We start from the raw sequence: 27,042 nt of genomic DNA, 5'->3' as shown, positions 1-27,042 counted from the left end.
ACTTGTTAGGGCCGATTTGTGCTTATCACATTACAGCTCATGAATGTTAAAAATAGCTGGAGTAGGGTTGGGACTGTGCATGTTGTTGTGGGGCCATCAGCCAATCGGTGTTGTCAATGCGTCATTTTCCTGTGGCTCCAGAGTAATTAGTCACACGGCTCAGGTAACTGCCTCAAAAAAAAAAAAAAAAAATCTGTATAGAAAACTAAGTGCCCCTGGGCCAAGACAGCATCATAAATGTCACATCCAACTGAGCAAATGCCATTGAGATGAATGGGAATGCTAACGGATAGCTATCTCCAGATATTACAGACCTTGCAGGTATCAAGAGATATTGATTCTATGATGCAAACATACTCAGCAGTGTGTACTTTCCCATTGCCAGCAAAACAAATACTTAGTAGAATGCAAATTGGGAGGCCGTCAATCTCAGGAGAGTCTCTGTAAGCATCCGTTTAACCACTTCTATTTAAAGCAAAAGAAGTTTTGATTATTATTGCATTTGCTTATATTTGTTTTAAATAAATTAAATTTCTTGTAGTCCAATGTTATATATACAGTATTAGTTTAGTGTTTATCTCTTTCTTTGCAGGTCACGCTCACCTGACAGATTTTAACATAGCTGCTATTGTGAAGGAAGACTTAAAAGCCACATCTATTGCAGGGACAAAACCGTACATGGGTGAGAGCTTTCATACTTCTCTTTAACACTGAGGGACTTCTAGTTATGCTTTATTTTATAACTTCAGTCAAAGGTTCCTTATTTTACTCTTCATTAACAAATTGTTAAATGTTATATGCATAGGAAAGTAGTTTTCACAGTTCAGGATTAATTTATCTGTTCCTTCAAAGATTAAGTGTTCTTTTTTCTATTAATAAAAGTCATGGAAGTATCATTAAAATTTAGTGCTGTCACTAGGTACAAAAGTGAAAAGGTACATCTTTGTACCTTACTTACCCCTAAATGGTACATATTAGTACTTTAAAAGTGAATATTAGTACCTTTTCACTTTTGTACCTTAGGGTAATGCCCCAGTGACAGTGCCATACCTTTTTTTCTGACAGTGAACTTACAGCGCTACAGTACCAGGCTTCAGCATTTCTGGGCTGTTGTAGTAACTACATTAACAGAAAGGACCAAGAAGTAGCATTGTATTAGCATAGTTTTTTTGGCATGTACCATTCTTATTTGATGACATTCTCTGAAGTAATTTGAAAACATTTTTTCATCACCATCACCATATTACCATGGTATCAGTCATAACTCTTTAGCTACTGTTAGAACATAATTTCAGTAATAGAGATTTGGATCATTTGTAATTGCAGCAATGAGTGGGCTATTCAAATAACAGTACTTCATATAGTATACTGTGCGTAATCTTTGCTGTTGTGTTGTCTGTTGTTGCAGCCCCAGAACTGTTCCAGTCGTTCGAAGGAACACACCCAGGTTACTCTTTCTCAGTGGACTGGTGGTCTTTAGGGATTACTGCATATGAGCTTCTCCGTGGACAGGTGAGGGACTCTCAACTATCTGATCTGAGATCAGTATTAGGACAAGAACCGATTCAGAACAAAGTAAGCCACATTAGCAAACTTGAGTCTCACTAACCCTGCTCTTGAGACTTGAAAATATAGACGTTTCCCGCCGCGGCTCCTCTGTAAGGGCAGGTGAAGCAGAGCCCCACCAAAATATTCATCCAAAACAAAGGCCTCTATATAAACTGAATCCATAATAAATTGTAAATGTGTTCAGCATTCTGTAACAAATATTTTTCTTGACTATTTTAAGTCGTAAAGTGAGCAGGATATAATAAAATTTAGCGTATGTCTTCAGCAGGCATGTATAATGATACAGCGGGTGCCTGAGTCTCCCCAGCTCTACAGCGCCCCTCAGTTTTCCAATGTAAATCTGTGGTGAAAAACGGAACTGCAGCATGCTCTTATTGAAAGCCATTGGGGCAGATTTCAGACTGCCCCACTTATTTTCACTTTACGTTGAGTAAACCTCGCTCCAGGTCAGTGTTGCCAAGTCTGCCGTTTTCCCGCGGAATTGGGCTACTTTAACACTATTGCTGCGGGTTGTTTTTCATGTCCGCGGGTTGAAGCGACCCCAAATAACATGATATTTATCTTGTGGAATGCAAATTTTACTAGGGGAACCCCGCCAAAAATGTGGATTTTACCCTGTGGAACGTGATTTTTACCAGGGGACCCCCTCCGAAACACAAGTGGGCTAGTTTTGGGTTAGTTTTGAGTAGCAATTTGACGGATTTTGTTGTGAAAACCTGGCAACCATGCTCCAGACCAAGACAATATGAATTGGCTTCAGCTATGTGTATATTAGTCCGCATCAGGTCAGTATCAGATTAACGGAAGTTTAAACCCTTTAGTTTGAACATGCTTTTGTGTTTTGTGTTTGTTTCGTGTTTGAGAATAGACATGACTTTCTTTTCCTCACCAGAATCCCTCCAGCTCATAATATTCTAAAATAACATTCTGAGGCAATAAATACTACATTAAGGCAATTCTAAGATAGTGTTCTATGCGTGTGTTGTGTGTACTTAAAGCCTGTCAATCAAAATGAGAGTGCCACCCTCAGGCTGAATAACACAAGCTCTCCCAAAAGTGTTTTGCGTGTTTTCATCGATTAGAATATAAAGCTTAAAAACGTTTAACGTAAACTAGCGCTAAGACCCAGAATCTGCCCTACCTAAATTTACGGTCAGCTGCTATTGATGCATCATGGTTGATTTCACCCTGGGTTCTCTTTTTAGAGGCCGTACATCATGCGCGCGAACACACCAGCCAATGAGATCCTGCAAACTTTCCACAAAGCGCACCCCTGTTACCCTGCGTCCTGGTCTTCAGGGATCAAATCTCTCTTACAAATGGTAACATTAATTCATTAATCACACCGTAAACATCCTTTATTCATTTATTTATTGCATTTGTTGTAGTATCAATTAACAAATATACATGATCCAATACCTTATGAAACATTGGTTCCAAAAGAAAACATTTTGTCTGTTGTCAGCTGTTGTGTGTAGATGCTCAGAAGAGGATTTCCTGTCTCTCTGAGCTCCAGGACTTGGAATATCTCTCTGATGTCAACTGGGATGCTGTGCTCAGCAAACAAATCCCACCTGGCTTCCTCCCTAATGTAAGTATATAACACACACACACACACACACACACACACATAAACACTGACTGTAAATAAAGAGACATACACATGTAGACATTCTAAACATCATGAAACATCAAAAGTCATGGGTTCATAACAAAAACACTTAATCAAAATCTTAAGGGTTTTCACAGAACCAAAGCGAGTTTGCAGGTGCAGCTGGTTTAATTTACGTCACACTTTGCAAGCCTTGTGCAGATTTATGGTAATTGGTCTGGCCTGAGAGGTTTTGATGCAGTGAATCTTGGAAGCCATCAGTTGACCCCTATAAAAACGTTCCTTCTCGAAGGCTCGTTTGATGTGGTTGTCTTTTGAAAATTTCTGTGTGGAACAAAAATTCTACATGGTTTCCATGATTGCTCTACCTTCAAAGTGTCCTGCGTAAGCAATATTTATTCTGTTTGGAATGCACTGTAAAAATGCTGAATTCCAAAATTTGCTCAACAAAAGTGAAGCTCTGGCACAATTATAGCTACTTGCTTTAATATTTTGCAGTGTATATCTGTGCGTTTCTAATGTGATGACATTCAGACATTCGACATTGTGACTTCGGTATCCGAACACTTTTTGGGGCCTCTGTAAATTGATAAGACAACAGATCTTGTTAGGATTTTGAGTTTTTAAATGTCAGCACTTTTCATCGAACTAGAAAGTATTAGTAAGAGTGCCTTTCGTGAAAGAAGTACACTTAAGCATAAAAAGAGTATAATATACTTTAACTTGTGCAAACTGAATTGTAGCGAAAATTAACTCAAAGGGGTAATATTAATAATTATTCATAACTCATTATGATTATTAATTATGATTAATTATGAATATGCATCAGATTAACTGGACGTAGCTACATTAAAATTAACATTACAATCAGTTAACCTGTTCGTCCAGTGAACGCTCAGTGTTGATTGTTTATTAATTCTAAGAAATGTCAATTTCCAAGTTATGGAAAAATAATATTTCTTATTGTACTGTACTACTCACGTAGTCCGGATCTATCACTTAAGAGGCAATTCATTAGCAGACGGAGTCAGAACCAAACGTGTATTGTGCACAATCTTTATTAACTAACTCACAAACACATAACTAAACTAACAAACACATAACATAACATACATAAAGGGTCACACACACACACACACACACACGCAAGTCAGAATGAGTAATGATAGTGTTGAACCGGAAGAGATGCTGTTACTAGAGCTACATGAAATGTCAAAGGCAATCTGGAAAGGACTCATCAGTTTCTTTTAGCAATAGCAAAGGTAAAGTCTTTACAAATCAATACTAAATCGCTGTTTAGCATTAAAATGTACGATACTTGCAAGATGCCTTTAGGCTGAAGAGCGTTGGATCTGCAGGTTGAGGATAACTCTTGAAGTTATCATCTGAAGTTGTTGCCAGTCTGTTGGGTGATGAGCACATGGCTGGGTGTTGTAGGCCAGGGGCCTACCAGCCTTGCGGCCGGGCCTAGAGAGGCCGGCCGCAAGGAGATTTGTTCGGTCCAGAAGCAAGGAAGAAGAAGAGAGGGAGTGGCACTGTTCGCTGGTTTTTAACCTCTGGTCAAAGTCACACCTCTCAGTTGTTGACCAGACCAATGAAGATGTTGTAATTCTGGGTGGCAACACCCCTCCTGTCAGGGCTTTTACAACCCAGAAAGATTAACAAGCTTAGTTCTTGAATCAGACCTATTAAATATTCTTTTAATACTGATGTGTTGCACAGGTATGGATGTACCGCATACACAAACATTTAAATCTTCCCGCTACGAACGTATAGACACTAAACATGGCATGATTGAAGTTACCGTGCAGGTCATAACATTTAACAATCATCAAACATGTAAATACAATGAGTACAATACAACATCAGTAATAATGGATACCATTTCCTGAGAAGGAATCATTTATAGCACAGTCTGTCTATACATTAATGCCATAGAGTCTGTGTTCTGTGTGGAAAATGCAGGGAAGATGCAGATTTTCTGTGTCTCTACTCTGTTCTCCATGCGGCAACCACATTCCTCAGCGCAATAAACTTGTAACTGAAAACTTCCCGGGGGATGGGGACAGACTCCAGAGTGAGCTTAAAACTATTGGTTAACTAACCAATAATTGTGTCTGATTTGCCTCAGTCATTACAGAATGAAATCTCTTTGGACACTTAAAGGGTTAGTTCACCCAAAAATGAAAATTATGTCATTAATTACTCACCCTCAATTACTCTTGCAAGTCCTTCGTTCATCTTCGGAACACAAATTAAGATATTTTTGATGAAATCCGATGGCTCAGTGAGCCCTCTATTGACAGCAAGATAATTATCACTTTCAATGCCCAGAAAGCTACTAAAGACATATTTAAAACAGTGGTTCAACCTTAATGTTTTTGTGTGCCAAAAACAAAATAACAACTTTATTCAACAATATCTAGTGATGAGCTTTAAAGCTTTATGAATCTTTTGTTTCAAATCAGTGGTTTGGAGCGTGTATCAAACCGCCAAAGTCACGTGAAGCATTGAAAATTCGAAACGCTTATGATGTAACAAAGCCTCGTTTACTGAAATCACATGACTTTGGCACTCCGAACCACTGATTCGAAACAAAAGATTCGTAAAGCTTCGAAGCTTCATGAAGCAGTGTTTTGAAATCGCCCATCACTAGATATTGCTGAAAAGTCGTTATTTTGTTTTTTTGGCGCACAAAAAGTATTCTCGTCGCTTCATAACATTAAGGTTGAACCACTGTAGTCACATGAACTGATTTAAATGTGTCTTTAGTAGCTTTCTGGGCATTGAAAGTTAATTATCTTGCTGTCAATGGAGGCCTCACTGAGCCATCAGATTTTATCAAAAATATCTTAATTTGTGTTCTGAATATGAACGAAGGTCTTACAGGTGTGGAACGACATGAGGGTGAGTAATTAATGACAGAAGTTTAATTTTTGGGTGAACTAACCCTGCATATTAATTGTAATTAAATAAAAATTTAAAGTTTAAATTTATATTAAATGCAATTCACTAAACTTTAGAGTTCTAATTGCACATGATGAAGTTGCAATTTCGTACATTTAAAATATATTTACTTAAATGTAATGGATAACACACTACCGTTAAAATTATAATTAAGTACTTTACATGTGCTTCGGTCAACATAAAAATAAGTGTACTTCTTTAAAGCATAATGTCAAGAAGATCAGCGTAATAACAAAAGTGTACATCAAGGTAAAATTTTATTTTGACATTACAAAGTGCACTTTTTAAAAGTGTGTTGTGATAGTGTACTCTCTAAAAGTACATTTGAGTGGCCTTTTATTTCATTAGTTTGATATTATCTGCAAATACAGTTTTTATTTCTTCTTTTAAATATACTTTGAAGATGTGAATACAATTAAGTGCACTTGTTTTTCAGAAGGGTGTAACTGTAGCAATAAATACTCTACTGAAATAGTAATGCTTGCTAAAAGATTTTGATTTTGTGATGGCAGAGACGACGACTAAACTGTGACCCCACGTTTGAGCTGGAGGAGATGATCCTGGAATCCAAACCATTGCATAAGAAGAAGAAGAGGCTGGCGAGGAAGACGAAGGAGAATGGCTCTGATGGATCTCCTCAGGTAGCATCTCTCTATGAGTAACCTTTTCATCTCTTTCTCGTATTACAGTTATTATTTCAGAACATACCAATCACAGCACAGACTTTGGTAAGAACCCATGCTGAACCCAGGTTCAGTAACACTTGTTAACACTGTCACTGTGGAATGTGGTTATGCAACAACTTGCATAACTGCAAAAAGACATAATACAATTAAATTCTTGTTTATTGCATTAACATATTACCTTCAAGTTTTTTTCTGCAATGACTCTGTTCTTTGTTTGTCTGTATGAGTCATTTCTCTGAAGGATTTGTGCAGTGGGAGATAAGAATTGTTGACCTTTTAGAAACATGAAGTTTTCTACTGAGAAGTTTTGCAGCACTGATTTAATTACTCTGATACGCTTTAGTTTAAGATGGCCGTGTTACAGTGTAATTATACATTTAAGTACTGAGTAATAATAATTAACTATACATGTACTTACTAAAGGGATAAGGCCCCGATATACTTCAAGCGAAATCGAAGAACAAACTAGTGTGACATAATTTTGAACAAAATGGTGTTCATTTCAGGAGTTCAAACAGCTTGCCAAAGTGAACTTTCTGGAAAAGATTTACTCACAGTTCACACTTAAGTATGATATTTTAAAGTATATTATTTCAGTAATAAGTACTCTTTTTAAAAGTATTCTAAAGTATATTTCCTTTTCACAAGGGGTATGAGTGTGCATGTGAGTGAGTGAGTGAGTGAGTGAGTGAGTGAGTGAGTGAGTGAGTGAGTGAGTGAGTCTGTGATTGTGTGTGTGTATGTGTGCGTGAGAGTTAGTGAGTGAGTTAGTGAGTGAGTGAGTGAGTGAGTGAGTCAGTGAGTGAGTGAGTGAGTGAGTGAGTGAGTCAGTGAGTGAGTGAGTCAGTGTGTGAGTGAGTCAGTGAGTGAGTGAGTGAGTGAGTCAGTGAGTGAGTGAGTCAGTGAGTGAGTGAGTGAGTCAGTGACTGAGTGAGTGAGTGAGTGAGTGTGTGAGTGAGTCAGTGACTGAGTGAGTGAGTCAGTGAGTGAGTGAGTGAGTGAGTGAGTGAGTGAGTGTGTGAGTGAGTCAGTGAGTGAGTGAGTGAGTCAGTGAGTCAGTGTGTGAGTGAGTCAGTGAGTGAGTGAGTCAGTGTGTGAGTCAGTGAGTGAGTCAGTGAGTGAGTCAGTGAGTGAGTCAGTGAGTGAGTCAGTGAGTGAGTGAGTCAGTGACTGAGTGAGTGAGTGAGTGAGTGAGTGTGTGAGTGAGTCAGTGAGTGAGTGAGTGAGTGAGTCAGTGAGTGAGTGAGTGAGTGAGTGAGTGTGTGAGTGAGTCAGTGAGTGAGTGAGTGAGTCAGTGAGTCAGTGACTGAGTGAGTGAGTGAGTCAGTGAGTCAGTGTGTGAGTGAGTCAGTGAGTGAGTGAGTGAGTGAGTCAGTGAGTGAGTGAGTGAGTGAGTGAGTGTGTGAGTGAGTCAGTGAGTGAGTGAGTGAGTCAGTGAGTCAGTGTGTGAGTGAGTCAGTGAGTGAGTGAGTCAGTGTGTGAGTCAGTGAGTGAGTCAGTGAGTGAGTCAGTGAGTGAGTGAGTCAGTGAGTGAGTCAGTGAGTGAGTGAGTCAGTGACTGAGTGAGTGAGTGAGTGAGTGTGTGTGTGAGTGAGTCAGTGAGTGAGTGAGTGAGTGAGTCAGTGAGTGAGTGAGTGAGTGAGTGAGTGTGTGAGTGAGTCAGTGAGTGAGTGAGTGAGTCAGTGAGTCAGTGACTGAGTGAGTGAGTGAGTCAGTGAGTCAGTGTGTGAGTGAGTCAGTGAGTGAGTGAGTCAGTGTGTGAGTCAGTGAGTGAGTGAGTCAGTGACTGAGTGAGTGAGTGAGTCAGTGAGTGAGTCAGTGAGTGAATGAGTGAGTGAGGGAGTGAGTGAGTCAGTGAGTGAGTCAGTGAGTGAGTGAGTCAGTGAGTGAGTGAGTGAGTGTGTGAGTGAGTCAGTGAGTGAGTGAGTGAGTGAGTGAGTGAGTCAGTGAGTCGGTGTGTGAGTGAGTCAGTGAGTGAGTGAGTCAGTGTGTGAGTCAGTGAGTGAGTGAGTGAGTGAGTCAGTGAGTCAGTGTGTGAGTGAGTCAGTGAGTGAGTGAGTGAGTCAGTGAGTGAGTGAGTCAGTCAGTCAGTGAGTGAGTGAGTCAGTGAGTGAGTGAGTGAGTGAGTGAGTCAGTGAGTGAGTGAGTCAGTGAGTGAGTGAGTGAGTGAGTCAGTGAGTGAGTCAGTGAGTGAGTGAGTGAGTGAGGGAGTGAGTGAGTCAGTGAGTGAGTCAGTGAGTGAGTGAGTCAGTGAGTGAGTGAGTGAGTGTGTGAGTGAGTCAGTGAGTGAGTGAGTGAGTGAGTGAGTGAGTCAGTGAGTCGGTGTGTGAGTGAGTCAGTGAGTGAGTGAGTCAGTGTGTGAGTCAGTGAGTGAGTGAGTGAGTGAGTCAGTGAGTCAGTGTGTGAGTGAGTCAGTGAGTGAGTGAGTGAGTGAGTCAGTGAGTGAGTGAGTCAGTCAGTCAGTGAGTGAGTGAGTCAGTGAGTGAGTGAGTGAGTGAGTGAGTCAGTGAGTGAGTGAGTCAGTGAGTGAGTGAGTCAGTGAGTCAGTGAGTGAGTGAGTGAGTGAGTCAGTGAGTGAGTGAGTGAGTGAGTGAGTGAGTGAGTCAGTCAGTGAGTGAGTGAGTGAGTCAGTGAGTGAGTGAGTGAGTGAGTGAGTGAATGAGTGAGTGAGTCAGTGAGTAAGTCAGTGAGTCCGTGAGTGAGTGAGTGAGTGAGTGAGTGTGTGAGTGAGTCAGTGAGTGAGTGAGTGAGTCAGTGAGTCAGTGTGTGAGTGAGTCAGTGAGTGAGTGAGTCAGTGTGTGAGTCAGTGAGTGAGTGAGTCAGTGACTGAGTGAGTGAGTGAGTCAGTGAGTGAGTCAGTGAGTGAATGAGTGAGTGAGGGAGTGAGTGAGTCAGTGAGTGAGTCAGTGAGTGAGTGAGTCAGTGAGTGAGTGAGTGAGTGTGTGAGTGAGTCAGTGAGTGAGTGAGTGAGTGAGTGAGTGAGTCAGTGAGTCGGTGTGTGAGTGAGTCAGTGAGTGAGTGAGTCAGTGTGTGAGTCAGTGAGTGAGTGAGTGAGTGAGTCAGTGAGTCAGTGAGTCAGTGTGTGAGTGAGTCAGTGAGTGAGTGAGTGAGTCAGTGAGTGAGTGAGTCAGTCAGTCAGTGAGTGAGTGAGTCAGTGAGTGAGTGAGTGAGTGAGTGAGTCAGTGAGTGAGTGAGTCAGTGAGTGAGTGAGTGAGTGAGTCAGTGAGTGAGTCAGTGAGTGAGTGAGTGAGTGAGGGAGTGAGTGAGTCAGTGAGTGAGTCAGTGAGTGAGTGAGTCAGTGAGTGAGTGAGTGAGTGTGTGAGTGAGTCAGTGAGTGAGTGAGTGAGTGAGTGAGTGAGTCAGTGAGTCGGTGTGTGAGTGAGTCGGTGAGTGAGTGAGTCAGTGTGTGAGTCAGTGAGTGAGTGAGTGAGTGAGTCAGTGAGTCAGTGTGTGAGTGAGTCAGTGAGTGAGTGAGTGAGTGAGTCAGTGAGTGAGTGAGTCAGTCAGTCAGTGAGTGAGTGAGTCAGTGAGTGAGTGAGTGAGTGAGTGAGTCAGTGAGTGAGTGAGTCAGTGAGTGAGTGAGTCAGTGAGTCAGTGAGTGAGTGAGTGAGTGAGTCAGTGAGTGAGTGAGTGAGTCAGTGAGTGAGTGAGTGAGTCAGTCAGTGAGTGAGTGAGTGAGTCAGTGAGTGAGTGAGTGAGTGAGTGAGTGAATGAGTGAGTGAGTCAGTGAGTAAGTCAGTGAGTCCGTGAGTGAGTGAGTGTGTGTGTGTGTGTGTGTGTGTGTGTGTGTGAGTGAGTCAGTGTGTGAGTAAGTAAGTGAGTCAGTGAGTGAGTGTATGAATGAATGAATAAATGAATGAATGGAATACTACTGTAGGAGGAATACTGTAGGAGTTAGTGTCGTACATGCACATTTTTTGAAGCAGTGGAGATCAATAATGTATGACCAGTTCCTACAGTATCTGCTCCTGACTCTCTCTGTTTCTCTCTGTATACTTCCTCCCACTAACTCCATCTGTCCTGACTGCTTCTCACTTCTCTCCTCCCACTGAAGTTTGGAGAAATGAGCTCAGTCCAGTTACAGATAAATGCAGCGGAAAATTGAACTTTTGTTGTAAGAACAAAATAAAGAAAATCCCACTGACTCCCTCCCTTCCTTCTTAGAGGTCATGCACTGTTTAGAGTAAAATCTCCTCTATTCCTTCAGTCTGTGCTTAATTATTCATCAGTACTGTCTATTAGGAATGACATACAGTTAAAACAGTTACATTGAGCTTCTCTCAAACTACTGTTTAGTACACAAACACAATTAATATAATATATATATATATATATATATATATATATATATATATATATATATATATATATATATATATATATATATATATATATATATATATATATATATATATAGTATATATATATATATATACACACACATACACACAAGATGAATAAATGTTTGCTGAGTAAATAATGACACTGTTTTTTTGCGGTGAACATCCTTTGAGTATCACCAACACTGTGTGTTTAGATGCAGCTAGTGAGAGAATTTCAAAGAGCTCTTTTTATTGGATGGAGTATGAACAAGCCCTCTCTTCGATTGTAGCATACTAAGCATCAGTCACGCTTACTCAAGGAAATCCCTGTGCTTGCCTGTTTGAATCGTGGAGTTGCATGGCTGGGGTTTCTGGAGTAAGCACTAAACACTCGACACCTACTGATGTTTAATGACACTCAAAGTCATGACTACACACATTTATAGAGGCATGAGTTACAGCTCTTGTCTTTTTGCTTTGCAGTACTTATTTCACAGTTTGTGTTATGTAGGGTACATTAATGGCCCTCTAATGTTTAATTCATGTCTCTTGTAGACCAACGTTTAACTATCGGCTTAAAGTCTGGCCAGATTGTGGCTTATTCTAGCCAAGAACCATCCCTTTAGATAAAAAAAGATCTCAATGAGCAACCAGAGTTTTGTTTTTGGGGCATGTTTTGTCCAAGTAATCATTTGAAATAATGAAATAGCTCCATCAAGGGTTGTAAAGAAAACCATTCACAAGACCAGAGCTAGAGTCAGCAGACACACTTGTCCCGGAGCCCGAGTCAGTAGCACCCATATCTGCCGCAGTGGGATTTTTGAGGCAGTTCGACTGCCTGGAATGGGTTCCCACCCACGCTCCTTCTCCGCCGGTCCTGTCCACCCTTATGGAGTCCCTACTCCTGATCGCTTCCCTGGACCTTCCACCCCTTCTGGTTCCTTCCATTCCGTCATGGGCTCCCTCATGCCTCCGACTCCACCTTGGTCAGGCGTCACCCTGGTTGGTCAAGGACTTCCAGGCCTCTGGCTACACCTCATCCCTAAACCCCTTCGGCTCTACTGGCCTTCCCTCTCCCTCCGGCTCCTCCTTCATCCTCACTCCTACTGGACCTGCCCCAGTATGCCAAGCCCTGGTTCCACATCGTTCCCGCAAACCCGCAGCTCCACCTTAGCCCTCCAGTCCAGCGTTGTCACTCTCGGCTCCGCCTGGGTCTCCACCTCAGTCGGTCAACTCCTGGCTCCACTCTGGCTCCTCCATCAGTTCAGTTTTGTCAGTCCTTGTCTGCGTGAAGCTTGGTTTGCTTAGAGGTCCTCCTGTTGATTTCCAAAGTGTTGTTGTTATGTTTAATTAAATAAAGACTGCTGAAATTGAGATCCTTTGTTCATCATCCTTGGCCTACCGTGACATTTGCTACTCTCTTGGAAATGAGGCCCCTACGGGGTAGGCCCTGGCCGCCTAGTTGAGAACCACATGCTCCTAAATGCCTCTAACAAAACTCTTTCCAGACCTGTTTTGTCAACTGCATGATTATTTCATCCTGAACAGCGTTCATTGTATCGACATGGTATATTGTATACAGAACTTTGTTTTTTCCCATGGACTAATAAAAAACTCACCTGCCAGTCAGATTGGAACTGGCCATTTTGTGAGCTTCAGATGAGATTCTTAGTGAAAGGACCAAGGGCATTATGTAGGCATAGTCGGGCAAACTCATTGGTCATAGTCATTGTTCCTACTGCTGGATAAGCTAACATTAATGGTGAACTGCGTAACTGCCCATAGCTTTTGAAAATTCTATACAATTTTATGCAGATAAAAAAGGATGTCATTCAAATTTGACAAGAAATTGGTTTTCTTGCCCATAAAAGTAGTGATAGGACGGTTGATACTGGGGCTCCGATGCTCCGACGCAGTTTTCAAAGCACTATTGTTTCACACACTGTACCGATGCTTGTATCGAAATGACAATACCACGTGATTGATGACGTTTGAAGCTTCAAACGTCATGTAGTATCGGAGAGTCGAGACAGTTCATTTGAAAAAATTGGCACTTCAGCTGCATAAAGGATAATGCATTTAATCATGTTTTATTGCTGGGGTCTCAAAAACCCCGAACATAACATAAGGGTTAAACAGCTCACCCGAAATATTTTTTTTAGCCACTCATGTCAGTTATGATCACATCATTGTATATTTTATATTATTGATTCACACGAGTGGTGATCTCATTGTCACAAATTAATTTAGATGAGATTACATCAGATTAGATAGAACTGATTCAAGACACGAGTGATTCTGTATGTCACGGACTTCCGAAGCTTTGGTCACATGCTTTTTCGAACCGTAGATCTGCTCCGCGATGATTTAGATATGGTGAAGAAAATAAGTCTGGCCACCAGATGTCGCTATATGCGCACTGTGTTTAAAGCTTCGAGTAATGAACCGTTTTTCGGCACAATTTGATGAAAGCCTCAAATGCTTCAGAAAGCCTCGGTTTCCCATCACTACATAAAAGTATCATTTTACAGTGTAAAATATCACTCCTAAATCAACTTAAAAACTGAAGTTCAGTTGCTGCCTTAAAGGCACAATATGTAAAATTTACCAATAGAACAATGTTTTGTTGACTTGTGTACGTACATCATTCCAAATGTTTCCAACAATGTTTAAATCCAGAGAAATCTGCAGTTTTAACCAGTGTAACGTCTCTTGTCATTGTGTCGTCTGTCAATGACGTCATATCCACTTTACCCTCGATTTCCGGTTTTACTTCCGTAGCATGGAACCGTGGTTTTATTAGACAGGTGAGCAGCTCTTTGGATACCTTTATTGGCAGAAAACTAATCATTGTTATATAGCTCATCACATTTAGTCCTATTGTCTGAATCTCTTATTTTCTTGATTTACCGCAAGTACCATGTTTGTACCATGTCTCAGGGACAATGCTATTTTGTCGAGTGTTTAACATCGCAAAATCAGAAAGAGCTTTATTTGTAGTAACAGTAATGCAGCATTTACTCTCCCATACAATATAGTTTAAAATTAACAAGCAACACAAGTCATCCATCTTTTATTACTATGATATTCTAATATCGATCTAGATACTGCATTGTGCAACACGTAGAGTGACATTATAAAATAATTTTCAGCACACTCAAATGTATTTTAGCATGATTTTTTTTGACCAAGTAAAACAGCGCTGTGTTACCCCCCAGTTTTAATTAGTCAAATCAAGTGACCTGTATGTATTCAGCACTTGTAGCAGTTTCATTAGAATGAAATAAAATAATGTGATTTTAAGTGATCAAATGTAACTGTAACAAAGTCCAAGTTTAGGGAAGGAGGAGGCGGGAACCCACAAATGTTAAACGTAATTTTAATCATAAACAACAAAACGAAATGAGCGGCAGTGGCTGACTGTGGCATATAAGCATAATAAAAGCTCAGAAGCTCCTTCATGGGACTCGAGACCGGTGTGTCGCACAGGTGTCTCTCATTAATATTCACTCTACCAGCCTCGTTCCGCTCCCACGGCTCTCGGCCCGCACTGATTCATACCACAGTAATGTTAACAAAACTTTAGTTCAGTATTTCATCCATCCGTCGGATTGCTTTCCATCAGCTGTGGAGATGAAGACGACAACTACCATGATTCCATGCTAATTCAAGCTGTCATCAAACTATGCTTTTGTTATTGTTTTGAATAAGCAACCTCTAGTGGCAAAACTTACATACTGTGCCTTTAAATTTTGGTTGTACGAGTCATTTTATCTCCTTTTTTAAAACCTTGCCTAGTTGACTCTTGTATAACTTAAAAAAGTGAAGTTAAATTATTTTGATGAGTTAAAGTGATGGAAAAACACGTTGTCATGACTTATTGATCATATTTTTTACAGTGTATAGGGTAAAGTATAAGTGCAGTTTGGAGGACAGAGAGGAATGGCAGAGCTAAAATTGTTCATTCATTATTTGAGAATGTGAAAAAGTCCAATAAAATCCATTGAAAATTCTGAATTCTTGTGTACTTTTGAATAGAGGTCTTTGTAATCAAACCTTTTCATGAAATATATGCCATTTCACATGGCTGTACCTCCTGACAAAAGCGAAAGTGAAATGCATGACTTTTGGTTGCTTTATCATCACATTGTCACAAGTGTTGTCAGTGTGAATTCTCTTTCTGCTGTTCTGTGTAGTCTTCCTGACACCCTGCTGTTTTAGCACCTGTAGTCAGCGACAGCTCAGTGCAGTAGGGCAAACTCATTGTCTGGACTTAATGCTACTGAGATGACTGCACTGACCTGACCAAACAACACAAAATAGTAGACTGTGAGAAAGACCCCACACTTTAGTGGCATTTAGTCTATGTCTGATAGATTTGAGGTACTCTTTAAAAATGACAAACTTTAACCTTTAGCAAAAATACTGCAGTTTTTTTTTTCTCAAGAAAAAAGAAAAACAGCCTGTAAATGTTGATCACATCATCTGTCATTTAGAGGCTTATTAAATTATTTGTCCAATCCAAAGCTCTCTAGAATGACTATGTCCCTCTCTTAAAGTTTCTTGTCTCTCACATTCAATTATGAATTACATCACATCAGTTATGTAAATGATATAGGCTATTTTAATTTGAAATTGTGAAATTTGATACACAAAAAACAATGCATCGCGTTGGAATTTGTGCTCAGTTTCTGTGAAGAGTAAGCTTCATTGATCTGATTGGACATCTCATTCATTTTGACATCGATGAGCACTGTTAGACTGCTGAGGAAGACCAGCCTAAAAAATGTTCTTGTTAAACATTTTGTCATCCCAACATCAAACAGAGCGGTGCGTAATGAAGTGCAGCAGAGCAGAATCAAGAATATCAAATATTGGGGGACAATTTGGCCATATCCGATTATTCAGGGGGTCTTGTTACCCTCATTGTCTATGATGGTTACGGCCCTGCTTATTTCCAAATTCATTCACTTTGTAGTATTTAATGTGAAACATTAACTCATTCTTTTCTTTTGATTGTACAGAATGGGCAAATCCAACAGCGCTTAGAGACTGTCCAAAGAGATTTCATCGTCTTCAACAGGGAAAAGTAAGAAAACTTTGTAAATCAGAAGGGGTGTGTCACTTGTTTTGTTTTGTTTTTTTTGTTTTTTTTACATTTTAACAATAGTATATTCAGTTTCATCCATCAGTCCCTGTATATGTATTATCTTCATTATGTTGAGAATGTGCTTTAGTAAAATTACAAAATGAAAGTTTTAACTGAGCAGTACTTGTTATGAATGCAAGAGTTTTGAAACACCCTACACTGTAAAAAGTAATATGCTATATCTAAATTTTGTCAGACCTCAGACGTCAAAGATGAATAAAGAACTCTTTATTTTTTATTGCCAATGTTGAAGACACCTGATAATAACAAGCAGAATCACTGAATGAAAGAGAAACACAAGAATTAACAGAGGTTTAGATGTTGAAGTTGATTTTATTGAAAATGTTTGGTCATCATTATGGTGATCAGTGTTTCTTTTAGTTGAGCAGTTTGACTTTTTGCTTTTTATGTCAGTTTGTGTTTTTTTGTAATGGTGTTTGCTAATTTTAAACATTTTAAATGGTTGACTTTTAAAGAATTAATTTGATTAATTCTAACTCAATTCTTATATGTTGAATTTAATTGATAATATTGCTTGTAATCTGTTACCACAATTTTAATGAATAGAGCGTATTACTTTTTACAGTGTAGGCCAAATGAGGCTTTGCACAATGTTATCTTAAATCCCATAAGTTGCAATTATCAGTAAAGACGAGAAATATGATTTTTTTATAATGATTTTTTATTATTATTACATTGTAATGGCAGTATATACATGTAAAAATCATCTAGCCAAGATCTATTCTTGATTCTCTATCTATTTACTGGATTAAACTCGACCCAAGTTAGTTGAAGATTATTGGGTTTTAGTCATTTGCATTCTTATTTTTATTAGTTATTGTTTTTTATACAACAGTTCATTCTTGTTCTTAATTCCCCCAGTATCAGCACTGGAACCGTTTCACGTTTGTATCACTCCTCTTGCGGCGACTGTCATGTCAGTCAAGCAAATCCACCATATTTTTTTACAAATACTACTGTTGTTGTGTCACGGAATGTAGTTTTAAGAGTTTTTTGGTGAGAATATAGTTATTTAGACCTCAAATATATAAACATATCACCTATTTTACAATTTGATTTGAGCTCCAGGTGCTGCTTTTGTATGTATGACTGAATTGTTTGCTTGTTTATTTCCTATTGTCTTTATAAAAGCTATTGTTGCTAATTTAACAATTATTGTTCAATAAATATTATTTTATATAAATAATATGCTGTATTTCATATTGAGAAATGGTCCAGTTAGTGATTGTGATATGGACTTCGGTTAAAAATTATATTATTATGCCATTAGATGGCGCAACTGGTTGTAAACAAGGAAGTTGTTTGAGCGCTGACATGGGAAATCCCCTTAACTTTTAAAAGGATAAAGACAAAGATTTTTTTTTTTTTATAATGGGTATAATATAATAGACATCAACCTGAAGAATGAATGCTATACACTCATTTAGTCGATCTCTCTCTCATATAATACCATAATACTCTACATAATACAGTGAGCTTCAATGAAGCGACTCAGCGTTCCTTTGTTACTAGCTCTAACGTGACGTTGTAGAATTAGTAACGGAGGCTTGGGCTCAACTGTTAAACTATCAACTTGAGATTGAATCTGTGGTGGAAGGAAGTAGTTCTGCACAAGAAACTTTGTTGTTTACGCACTTGTGCAGTTTAACTGTTGTATAAAAGCAATATCACACTTGTAGCCGTGCCATATGGCTGTATATCAGCACACTTATATATATATATATATGTTTTTATTTTTTTTATTTTTCCCAGTTAATGTTTATTTAATTTCAACTAACAACATTTTTTTCATGGTTTTAGTTTTAGTTCACTTTAATGGCTTTTAATAACTTTTAAGCCTTATAGTAACAACTGCACATTTTCAGATTTAACACTGTGTGAAACTTCATCCAGTCACGGATTTGTTATCCTTTCTTTGTTTTGGAGGTTGCGGAAAACCAAAGCAGATGCTGAGACCAACAACCTCAATGCAGAAGAGACTAACAAAGCCATTCAAGATGGACAGAACAACAACGTTCAGCACTGTTTATCAAGTTAACATCTGGCCGGAAGGACACGCCATAGCTTTCTGATTTCACTCCAGACGCCCCACTGCAGTTTCCACCGAAAAACCCCAGAAAATGCATGAGAAAATCCATACTTCGGGGACTGGAATATCACACTTTCCGGATGGATTCATCAAGCTAGTGTGACTCTCATGCTCTGCATTAATTCAAAAACTGACGGCGTACGGTGGTTTACAGTTGACTTACTGACATAAACAACTGAATACTACAAAAAACAATTTAAAAAAAAAAATAACTGAATGATGATGTTCTCTGCACCTGGCCGTGAAATGTGTGCCTTACTAGTTTAATGGACTTCCCTAATGCGTTTGGAGGCACATAAAGATTTCTGCTGTCTGATTCAGTGAGTGATCAGACTCGAGCCATTCGCCATGATTTACAAAGCTGCTCTAGGTAACGTACAAATGCAGAGAACAGAATGCGAAAGATATTTATTTCACCTCATTATGCGTATGTGATGAATTCAATCCATGTAAACGTCGGTCTTGCAGAGCTGCAAAATACTGTCATTTATGCCACTGAGAATTTTTTGGCCTTTCTGGATCTTAAGCGTTTTTGGAGATTCATTGCTGGATCCCATTGTGCTGCTGAATAAGATATTGACCACACTTGAAAAGATAAAATGGTAATAAAACAATTTAATAGCATCATCTGACAAGTCTGACTAAGGTTTGCATAGCCTATTCACTCAAGGTTGTTTCAGGCTCATTTATAAAACAAGTTTTAGATTTATAACAGAAATACAGCACATTTTCATTGAAGGTTTTTTTTTACAGTGCAGGTCCTTTTTAAAATTCATTGGAAATTTACAAAATATCTTCATGTTGCTCATGATGAACCAAAATCGCCATCTAGTGGCCAGGTGAATATTAAATATATCAGACAAACTACCCTAATGTTGAACAACAACGAGTTTAAATTTAAACAAAAAGTTTAATTTTAAAAAGATCTGTTTGTTTCTTGTTTTTGTTATTATTATAATCTAATTTAGAGGGTTTTATTGTTTACATTGATGTCTTATGCTTTTCCCACTGATTATATAAATTAAAATTTGGACACTGTGGACTGAGTTCATGTACAGATTTGCAAAACAGCCCTTCAGTTTGGAATGCACTGCTAACTACACTTGAGAACTTTATAGCAAATAGAACAGAACCGTTTATTTCTTACCACTTAATAAATCCAGTGAGAACAATTTAATCAAATGATATTGTCACAGCATATATCAGCTATTTTACCCTTGGTCTGAAGTTAGAAAGCTATTTCTGTCCAGTGGACTGTATAAAACACCCATCATGCGGGCATCCAGCTAATCTCTACTGTACAGTGTCATTGGGGATTGTCATATTGCCCATGTAATTGTTAATAACAAAACTTGATTTCATTTCCTCACATGATAACCGTAGTGTTAAGCCCAAAGTATACTTGACTTTTTACGCGTACGCGGGGGTCTGGATTTTTGTAACCGGCAGGTCGCGCATGCGCATTTATTTTTTTTGGCAGTAATTAGATTGTCCACAAGGTGGCAGCCATGCCCTGGGGGCGTCAATTCACAAGGTAGTCAAAGAAAAACTGCATAAACAGAGCAGACCGGTTTCATTACAAATTGGGTCCTCCTTCAAAATCGGGTCTCCCCAAACTGTCAGTTTATTATTATTCCAAGAATATGGGTCAGTGACGTGACGGGTCATTTTTTTGTCCAAAGGCCTTAATAGTAAAAAACAAACAAAGTTATGACGTTCAAAGTATGTAAGGTAGTGCAACTAGATCTCTTTTATTGAATCCAAAAGGTTTTAATTATATTTTGCTACATATAAAGGCATTTTAAAAGTGTTTGAAGTGTCAAAAGGTCATTCAGTTTAACCGTCCAAAGGCCAATACAGCCATTTCATTTGTGATTAAAATATCTTAAAATGTAATAAATATATATTTTTTATTCTGACATGAATTTATAACATCATAATAACATCAGAAGCCGTTGCTTTGTTATGAGAAAGAATGTCCGGAAAAATGAATTTCATTGATGTCATTTGGAGTAACCGATATAAAGGGACCATTTTGGATCAAGTCATGTGGTCAGTATCTTGTGACAGGATGTGACATCATTCAGACCACATGGTCGTGAAGCAAAGTAACTAACTGTCTCTTAACTATTTGAAAAATTCATGTTTTCACTTGTTCATACGCATGTCCCGAAACATCAGGTCATTCGGTGCAACCGCTATAAAACATGAACTTGTACTAAATATAAAATGTTTGATAGTCCTTTTGTTAGCTATCTAGATATCAGCCTGTTAGCATTGTTTGAAAATACCGTCATTCGGTATAACCAAAAGTGTCATTCGGTAAAACTGAAATTTTGGTTAAACCGAATGACTTTTTTGGTGACAAATTTCGTCCATCTTGTTAAAAAAATTACAAAAGCAGTGTTAATTGATTATGAAAACCACATGATCTCTTTGTTAACACTTAATAAAATTAATTATATTTCCATTAGGATTTTTCACACTTTTAAAAACCTTATTCATCAATGACCCATATACGAATGTCATTCATTTAAAATACGCATAGCTTACTATATAATGCGAGCAAACACACAATAGTGCATAATAAAACCAGTTGAACACTTGATTAACTGTTAATTAATAAATAGCCTAATAATACGCATATTAAGTGAATAATTGAACATCAATCATTTGTTTTATTTATGACTTAAATATTTGGACATTTAACACTTAATTTAACACAATTACATAAAAGATGATTGAGAATATATGTAGGGTAAGTGCAAACTAAGCTATCAGGCTAATCGCTTATCTGTATGCTATGCTAGTTAATACAGACATAAATGGCCATTATAACATAGTTGAAACAGTATTTATCATAACATGATTTTGTAGGAATTGTAAAGAGAGTACCTATTAAAAGCAATCTGAACCAATGGGATCGCTTGGGGTCCAAAAGCAGACCAGATTTCAGGGGGGACCCAATTTGTCACTACAACGGAACGCATGCAAGCTACAGCGAAAATGGAGGCCTAGATAGATGAGAGGTTAGAAAGTACTCTCATTTGTACAACTCTAGCATGAAAGAGCACAAAGATGGCGAGAGATTGATCAAAACCGTGCATGCGTCGAACGCCGGCGTACGTGTGCGAGTCAAATGAAGTGTACTTTAAAAGGCCGTGCGTTTGACTGTGCACGTATGCGTAAAAAATGAAGTATACCCAGGGCTTTAGAAATGTTTTATGTCTGTGTGTATGTTTTAGACTAGTTTTGATTTTCTTGAACTGTGAGGTGATCGATATGTGATAAATCATATACAGGCAGTCAGTTGTAACTTCTGTTTATTGAGGAACAAATTTTGCACATCACACTTTCATTTCTCCATCACTTTGACCCAGCTGTTAAAAAAGGGGGGGAAATACAATCAAACCTAAAAAATAAAAAATAATAAACAACCTTTTCCACATCATTCAGCGAATCACTTTATGCCATTGTTATTTGGGACATGTAACTCATAGTAAACCTCTTCCAAAGTGACATGAAAGATTTCGATTTCAAAAACGTATTCCAATATTTCCTGTGATTTAAGAAAAGACATTGTAGCACCTGTTAGTCATCCTTCAATAATTGACGTTTGAGCTGCAAAGTCGACTGAATATTCAACAAAACTGAAATGCAAAAAAAAAACGATTCGATCGATTTAACCTTTATTTTCCTTTACTGAGATTCAATGTGTCCGATTGAAGTTCAACTATTCCTTCGTATGACGGGTAACGGATAATGAAAGCGGTACAGTATGTGAATCGGTGTGTTTAAGCAAATGCAAATGTAATATTCTACACCAGTATATCATTGCATGTTTTTCCTTAACATTCATTCGACTTTATTATACTTTAAAAAAACAAAATGCTCGCGATACGAACTCAACACTTCAACTTCATTTACAAAGTAACGTTAACTAGCTGATATACGCAAATAAAGCTTATGAGGGAGTACAGATAAAGCCCTATGAAATGCACGGCAGTAGTCCTTCCTCTACTGAACGCAAACGCCGGTTCTAGAGAGTTAACTGCTTCCTTTTCTAAACATCGCAGACCATTCAAACAAAGTCGGTTTCACGGTAATTCTAATGTTTTCTAAAGTTCAGTTTATCTAAACACATCTAAACGAACAAAACGCTACACTAAATGCCCTAACATTTGGTCGGGCTTTGCTTTCCTCAGAGGTGGACTACTGATCTTCTGTCACTCAGCAGGAGTAAATCATGAAGGGTAAGGCATGAGTTCAGTGTTTTACGTTTCTTTTGTTTCATTTCCTGACTAATCACCTTACTTCTACATGGTTGAATTTATCCTGGTGGTCCCTCTTACATGCTCTTTATATTTAACTAAGGGAGGTGATATTGGAGCGGCCACCAGGGGGCACAACGACACGTCTTCCAGCTGGTCTGATGGGGGCTTCTTCAGGACCTATGACGAGACAGACAGAGAGAGGGTTACATGAGGTCACGGTTCTTTACATAGGCTCGGGTCAGGAAAAGGTTAACAGCTGATCATTCGCTGAGATTTTTTAGAGGCAGATTCTGAAAGTGTGTGCAAAGTAACTAGTGATAGCTATTTATTGTTAATCCTAAAGCAGTATACTATTTGAACACTGATCACAATAAAGGTGAGATCACGGGCGAAATCTAGTCATTTCAATAGAAATCTGAGGGCAGAAATAATGTCGACCAACAGCTGACTGGTTTGATTTGGTTTGAAAGTGACTTCTGTGTGAGCAATGCTTGGACAACGGACTTTTCTTTTTATGTGCCATACATTAAATTTGGAATTGATATGCTTAAAAATATAAAAGATTATGAGCAGGAAATACACGGTTTCGGTGTACCTCCTTTACACAAAAAATACAAATTTTAAATACCGTATTATTCAAATAGTAACATTCATGGTTTGATTCAAATCTCAAATTCTGACCATACCATAATTAATCAATATATTTCCTTTATGACATAAGACGAGATGTTTGTCAAATGTAGGACAATATAATCATTTATTGGGTTTTACAAACAAAAGCTAAATTAGCTATAATATAAAAGTAGAAATTTTACTTTAGATAAAAGTAAAAACATTTTGTTAGTCAACATTTATTTAGTGTTCTTACTAAAATTAAAGAGAACTTTAAAAAGACCTCAAAGTTTATTGTAATGTCTTTTTAAACTATGCATAATATTTTCCGTTATGTAGTAAAAAGAAGAAGAAGAAGAAGAAGAAAAATGGATAAAATCCACAATAATTTCTGTGGTCAGTATAGCTAGCTATTACATCATGTCAAAGAAAAACTATTTAAACTGTTTCTTTTAAAAAATTAAAAAAAAAAAATCAATGTTATCTATGGGAGCTTGTTTCCGTCATTGAATAAAAAGCAAAAAAGGGTAATTGCGATTTTTTATTTCACAATTCGGACTTTGTTTATATTTCGCAACTCTGACTTTATAGCACGCAACTGCGAGTTTATCTCATGAAATTCTGAGAAAAGAAACCAGAATTGTGAGATATAAACTTGCAATTGTGAGAAAAAAAGTCAGAATTGCGAGGTATAAATTCAAATTAAAAAAAAAATAATAATAAATCACTGAACAAAAAATACAAAAAAATAATTGTGACTTTCTCTCACAATTCTGACTTTTTTTCTCACAATTGCGAGTTTATATCCCACAATTCTGACATTATAAATTAAAAAATGTAAAATTGTGAGTTTATATCTCGCAATTCTGAGAAAAAAAGTCAGAATTGTGAGATATAAACTTGCTTGTTTCCGCCACCGAATAAAAAATAAAAAAGGTAATTGAGAATTTTTATCTCAACAATTTCGCAATTGGTTTATATCTCGCAATTCTGACTTTATAGCACGCAACTGCGAGTTTATCTCATGAAATTCTGAGAAAAGAAACCGGAATTGTGAGATATAAACTTGCAATTGTGAGAAAAAAAGTCAGAATTGCGAGGTATAAATTCAAATAAAAAAAATAAATAAAAAAATCACTGAACAAAAAATACAAAAAGATAATTGTGACTTTATCTCACAATTGCGAGTTTATATCCCACAATTCTGACATTATAAATTAAAAAATGTAAAATTGTGAGTTTATATCTCGCAATTCTGAGAAAAAAGTCAGAATTACGAGAAAAAAAGTCAAAATTGTGAGATATAAACTTGCTTTTTTCCGCCACCGAATAAAAAATAAAAAAGGTAATTGAGACTTTTTATCTCAACAATTTTGCAATTGGTTTATATCTTGCAATTCTGACATTGTAATTCCTAATTGCGAGTTTATATCTCACAATTGTGAGAAAAACGTCAGAATTGTGAGATAAAAAGTCACAACAATCTTTTAAATTGTTTTATTCCATGCCGGAAACAAGCTTCCATAGTTAATCATTATGATATCAAGGCATCTGTACCACCTTGACATGCTCTACTTTATGCTTCAAAAGATATCAAAATTAATTTGAATTCGGAAAATAAACCATGTTCATCGCAGAAAAGATGTATATCAGTCACTGTATGTATGAATTGCATTTTTGTGTATAAATGTATAGCACGTCATTGCATATATTTACACTTTTCATGGGTTCTGCATCTGTTTAATCCCACTATCCACCAGAAATGCATGACAAATAATCTTCAATAATTATGCCAATAAGAAGTCTGCACTGTTGAATGAATACAAGAGGGTTACCTGATAGCGTGAATCCAGACTGATGGAGGTTCCTCACAGGGACTTTGGTGGGTGAGGTACGGGCGGAGGCAGATGGCGTGCCTCCCCTCGACATGGGTGAAAATTCGGACACGGGCCCGTCATACATGCCCCTGGGGACCGCCTTCAGTGTAGCCATCTATGAGAGAAACAGAAACAAAACACTTCAGTTTTGTGCAGGATTGTGCAGCACACAGTTTATAGAGAAACAGAGAGAAAGGCAAGTTTGGGTGTTGGCAAATACATTCCCCAGATGCATCTATCCTCCTGCGGGCTGTTTTTGGGAACTGTGTGTTCACGTAAATTGTAAATTTCATGTTCTCTTGGAAATTGGTTCCAGGTTTTGCTGACAGATTGTTGAGAAGGTTAATCATGTTGCACTATCAACTGTATTTCTACAATGCAAGCAAGATATATTTAAGTTTTTGCTGGCTTAAAACTGACACGGGGGAAAAAAAATGCTGGGAAGAGGGGAAAAAAAAACAAAAAACAAAGAGTTCAAAGATTTAAATATATCTTCAAGATTTCCAAGGCAAGGCAGTTTTCTTTAAAGCGATAGTCCACCTGAAATAAAAATGCATTAAAATTCCCATATGACTTTTAATCATCTTTAAAACACAAATAAAGATATTTGTTATGAAATTTATAATGACAGAAAAAACAGTTTTTCATGCATTAAACAAGCATGAGCATCAGTTTACCATATTTGATGAGCTATATGTATGTGTGTTGATCAAATTAAATCTATCATATAGTGTCTTTTCAGAAGATTTGAATTAACCCTCTCAGTTCATATTGACTTTTACAACGTCTTTATGACCTTTTGAAGCTTGAAGGTTTTGGTTGAATGGACTTTTAATGGATGGACAGAAATTTCATTAAAATATCTTGTTTATATATTGTATTTCAAAGGTAAACCAAAGTCTTGTGGGTTTGAACAATATGAGGGTGAGAGAAAGATGACAAAATCTGATAACACTTTATTTCAATGGTCCACTTTAGACATTCTACTGACTATAAGTAACTTTGCAACTACATGTCAACTTATTCTACTAAAATGAACCCTAACCTAACAATAATAGTTAGTTGACATGTAGTTGCAAAACTATTTATAGTTAGTAGAATGTAATTTTTGGCTGAACTATCCCTTTAAGTGTTGCATTATTTGAACCATGTGATCACTTTGACATGACCTTCAGCTTCCTTCTGTCTGCTTTTTTCATGATGGTGGAACTAACAGTTTAAACTCTTTACAGGCCAAGAATCACAGGTTCCTTTTTTAAAACCATAAAAAGACATTAACAACTAGGTTTGTCTGTCCTATAAGAAAATGATGATAAACTGCTAAACTAAAGAAATAAGGGATTCAAATTAAATGGAATTTCAATACAGTGCTGCACACTGTAAATACAGATGAACTCATGTCACATGTGTGTCCAGGGTCATCGGGGACTGTGTTCTTCTATGTACCTGTTTCCTGGCTTTGACACGTTTGTAAGCGAAGTCAGGAAACGGGGAGCAGGGAATAAAGCGCCCAGTGCCAGAGGTGGCGTGCAGATTCCCGTCCTCCAGAACGATCTTCCCCTGGCAGACGACCAGCATGGGCGCACCTCTCAGCTCCATGCCCTCGAACACGTTATACTCCGCTGCCTAGAAGAACACAAGGACATCATGCTGAGAAGGTCATTTAAATTATGATTTCACTTTTTTAACTTTAGTTAGTGTGTAATGTTGCTGTTTGAGCATAAACAACATCTGCAAAGTTACAACGCTCAAAGTTCAATGCAAAGGAGATATTTTCTTTTACAGAAATCGCTTTTTAAGAACTACAACAAATGGCTGGTAGGGACTACAACGAGATTATTCCCGGGTTTGTGACATCACTAAT

At 37.9% G+C, this 27,042-nt stretch overlaps 2 protein-coding genes across 3 annotated transcripts in view; one reads left to right on the top strand and one right to left on the bottom strand.

The window, feature by feature from the left end:
* Nucleotides 1-19,455, top strand: part of stk32a (serine/threonine kinase 32A) — a 68,413-nt gene extending 48,958 nt beyond the window's left edge. The window contains exons 7-13 of the mRNA XM_048166711.1: nt 593-682; nt 1,409-1,512; nt 2,775-2,891; nt 3,035-3,160; nt 6,661-6,789; nt 16,181-16,245; nt 18,253-19,455. Of these exons, the coding sequence (XP_048022668.1) occupies nt 593-682; nt 1,409-1,512; nt 2,775-2,891; nt 3,035-3,160; nt 6,661-6,789; nt 16,181-16,245; nt 18,253-18,364 (743 nt within the window). The 3' untranslated portion in view covers nt 18,365-19,455. The remainder of the gene's footprint in view (nt 1-592; nt 683-1,408; nt 1,513-2,774; nt 2,892-3,034; nt 3,161-6,660; nt 6,790-16,180; nt 16,246-18,252) is intronic.
* A 2,266-nt stretch (nt 19,456-21,721) lies between these two features.
* dpysl3 (dihydropyrimidinase like 3) overlaps nt 21,722-27,042 on the bottom strand; it is a 50,545-nt gene continuing 45,224 nt past the window's right edge. For both annotated transcript variants that reach the window (XM_048165826.1, XM_048165827.1), the window contains exons 12-14: nt 26,625-26,804; nt 25,137-25,293; nt 21,722-22,866 (exon numbers count right to left, since the gene is read on the bottom strand). In XM_048165826.1, the coding sequence (XP_048021783.1) occupies nt 22,781-22,866; nt 25,137-25,293; nt 26,625-26,804 (423 nt within the window). In that variant the 3' untranslated portion in view covers nt 21,722-22,780. The remainder of the gene's footprint in view (nt 22,867-25,136; nt 25,294-26,624; nt 26,805-27,042) is intronic.

This window comes from Megalobrama amblycephala, linkage group LG18, assembly GCF_018812025.1.
Source record: "Megalobrama amblycephala isolate DHTTF-2021 linkage group LG18, ASM1881202v1, whole genome shotgun sequence".
NCBI classification, from domain to species: Eukaryota; Metazoa; Chordata; class Actinopteri; order Cypriniformes; family Xenocyprididae; genus Megalobrama; species Megalobrama amblycephala.
This window is presented reverse-complemented; position numbering and strand designations above follow the sequence as displayed.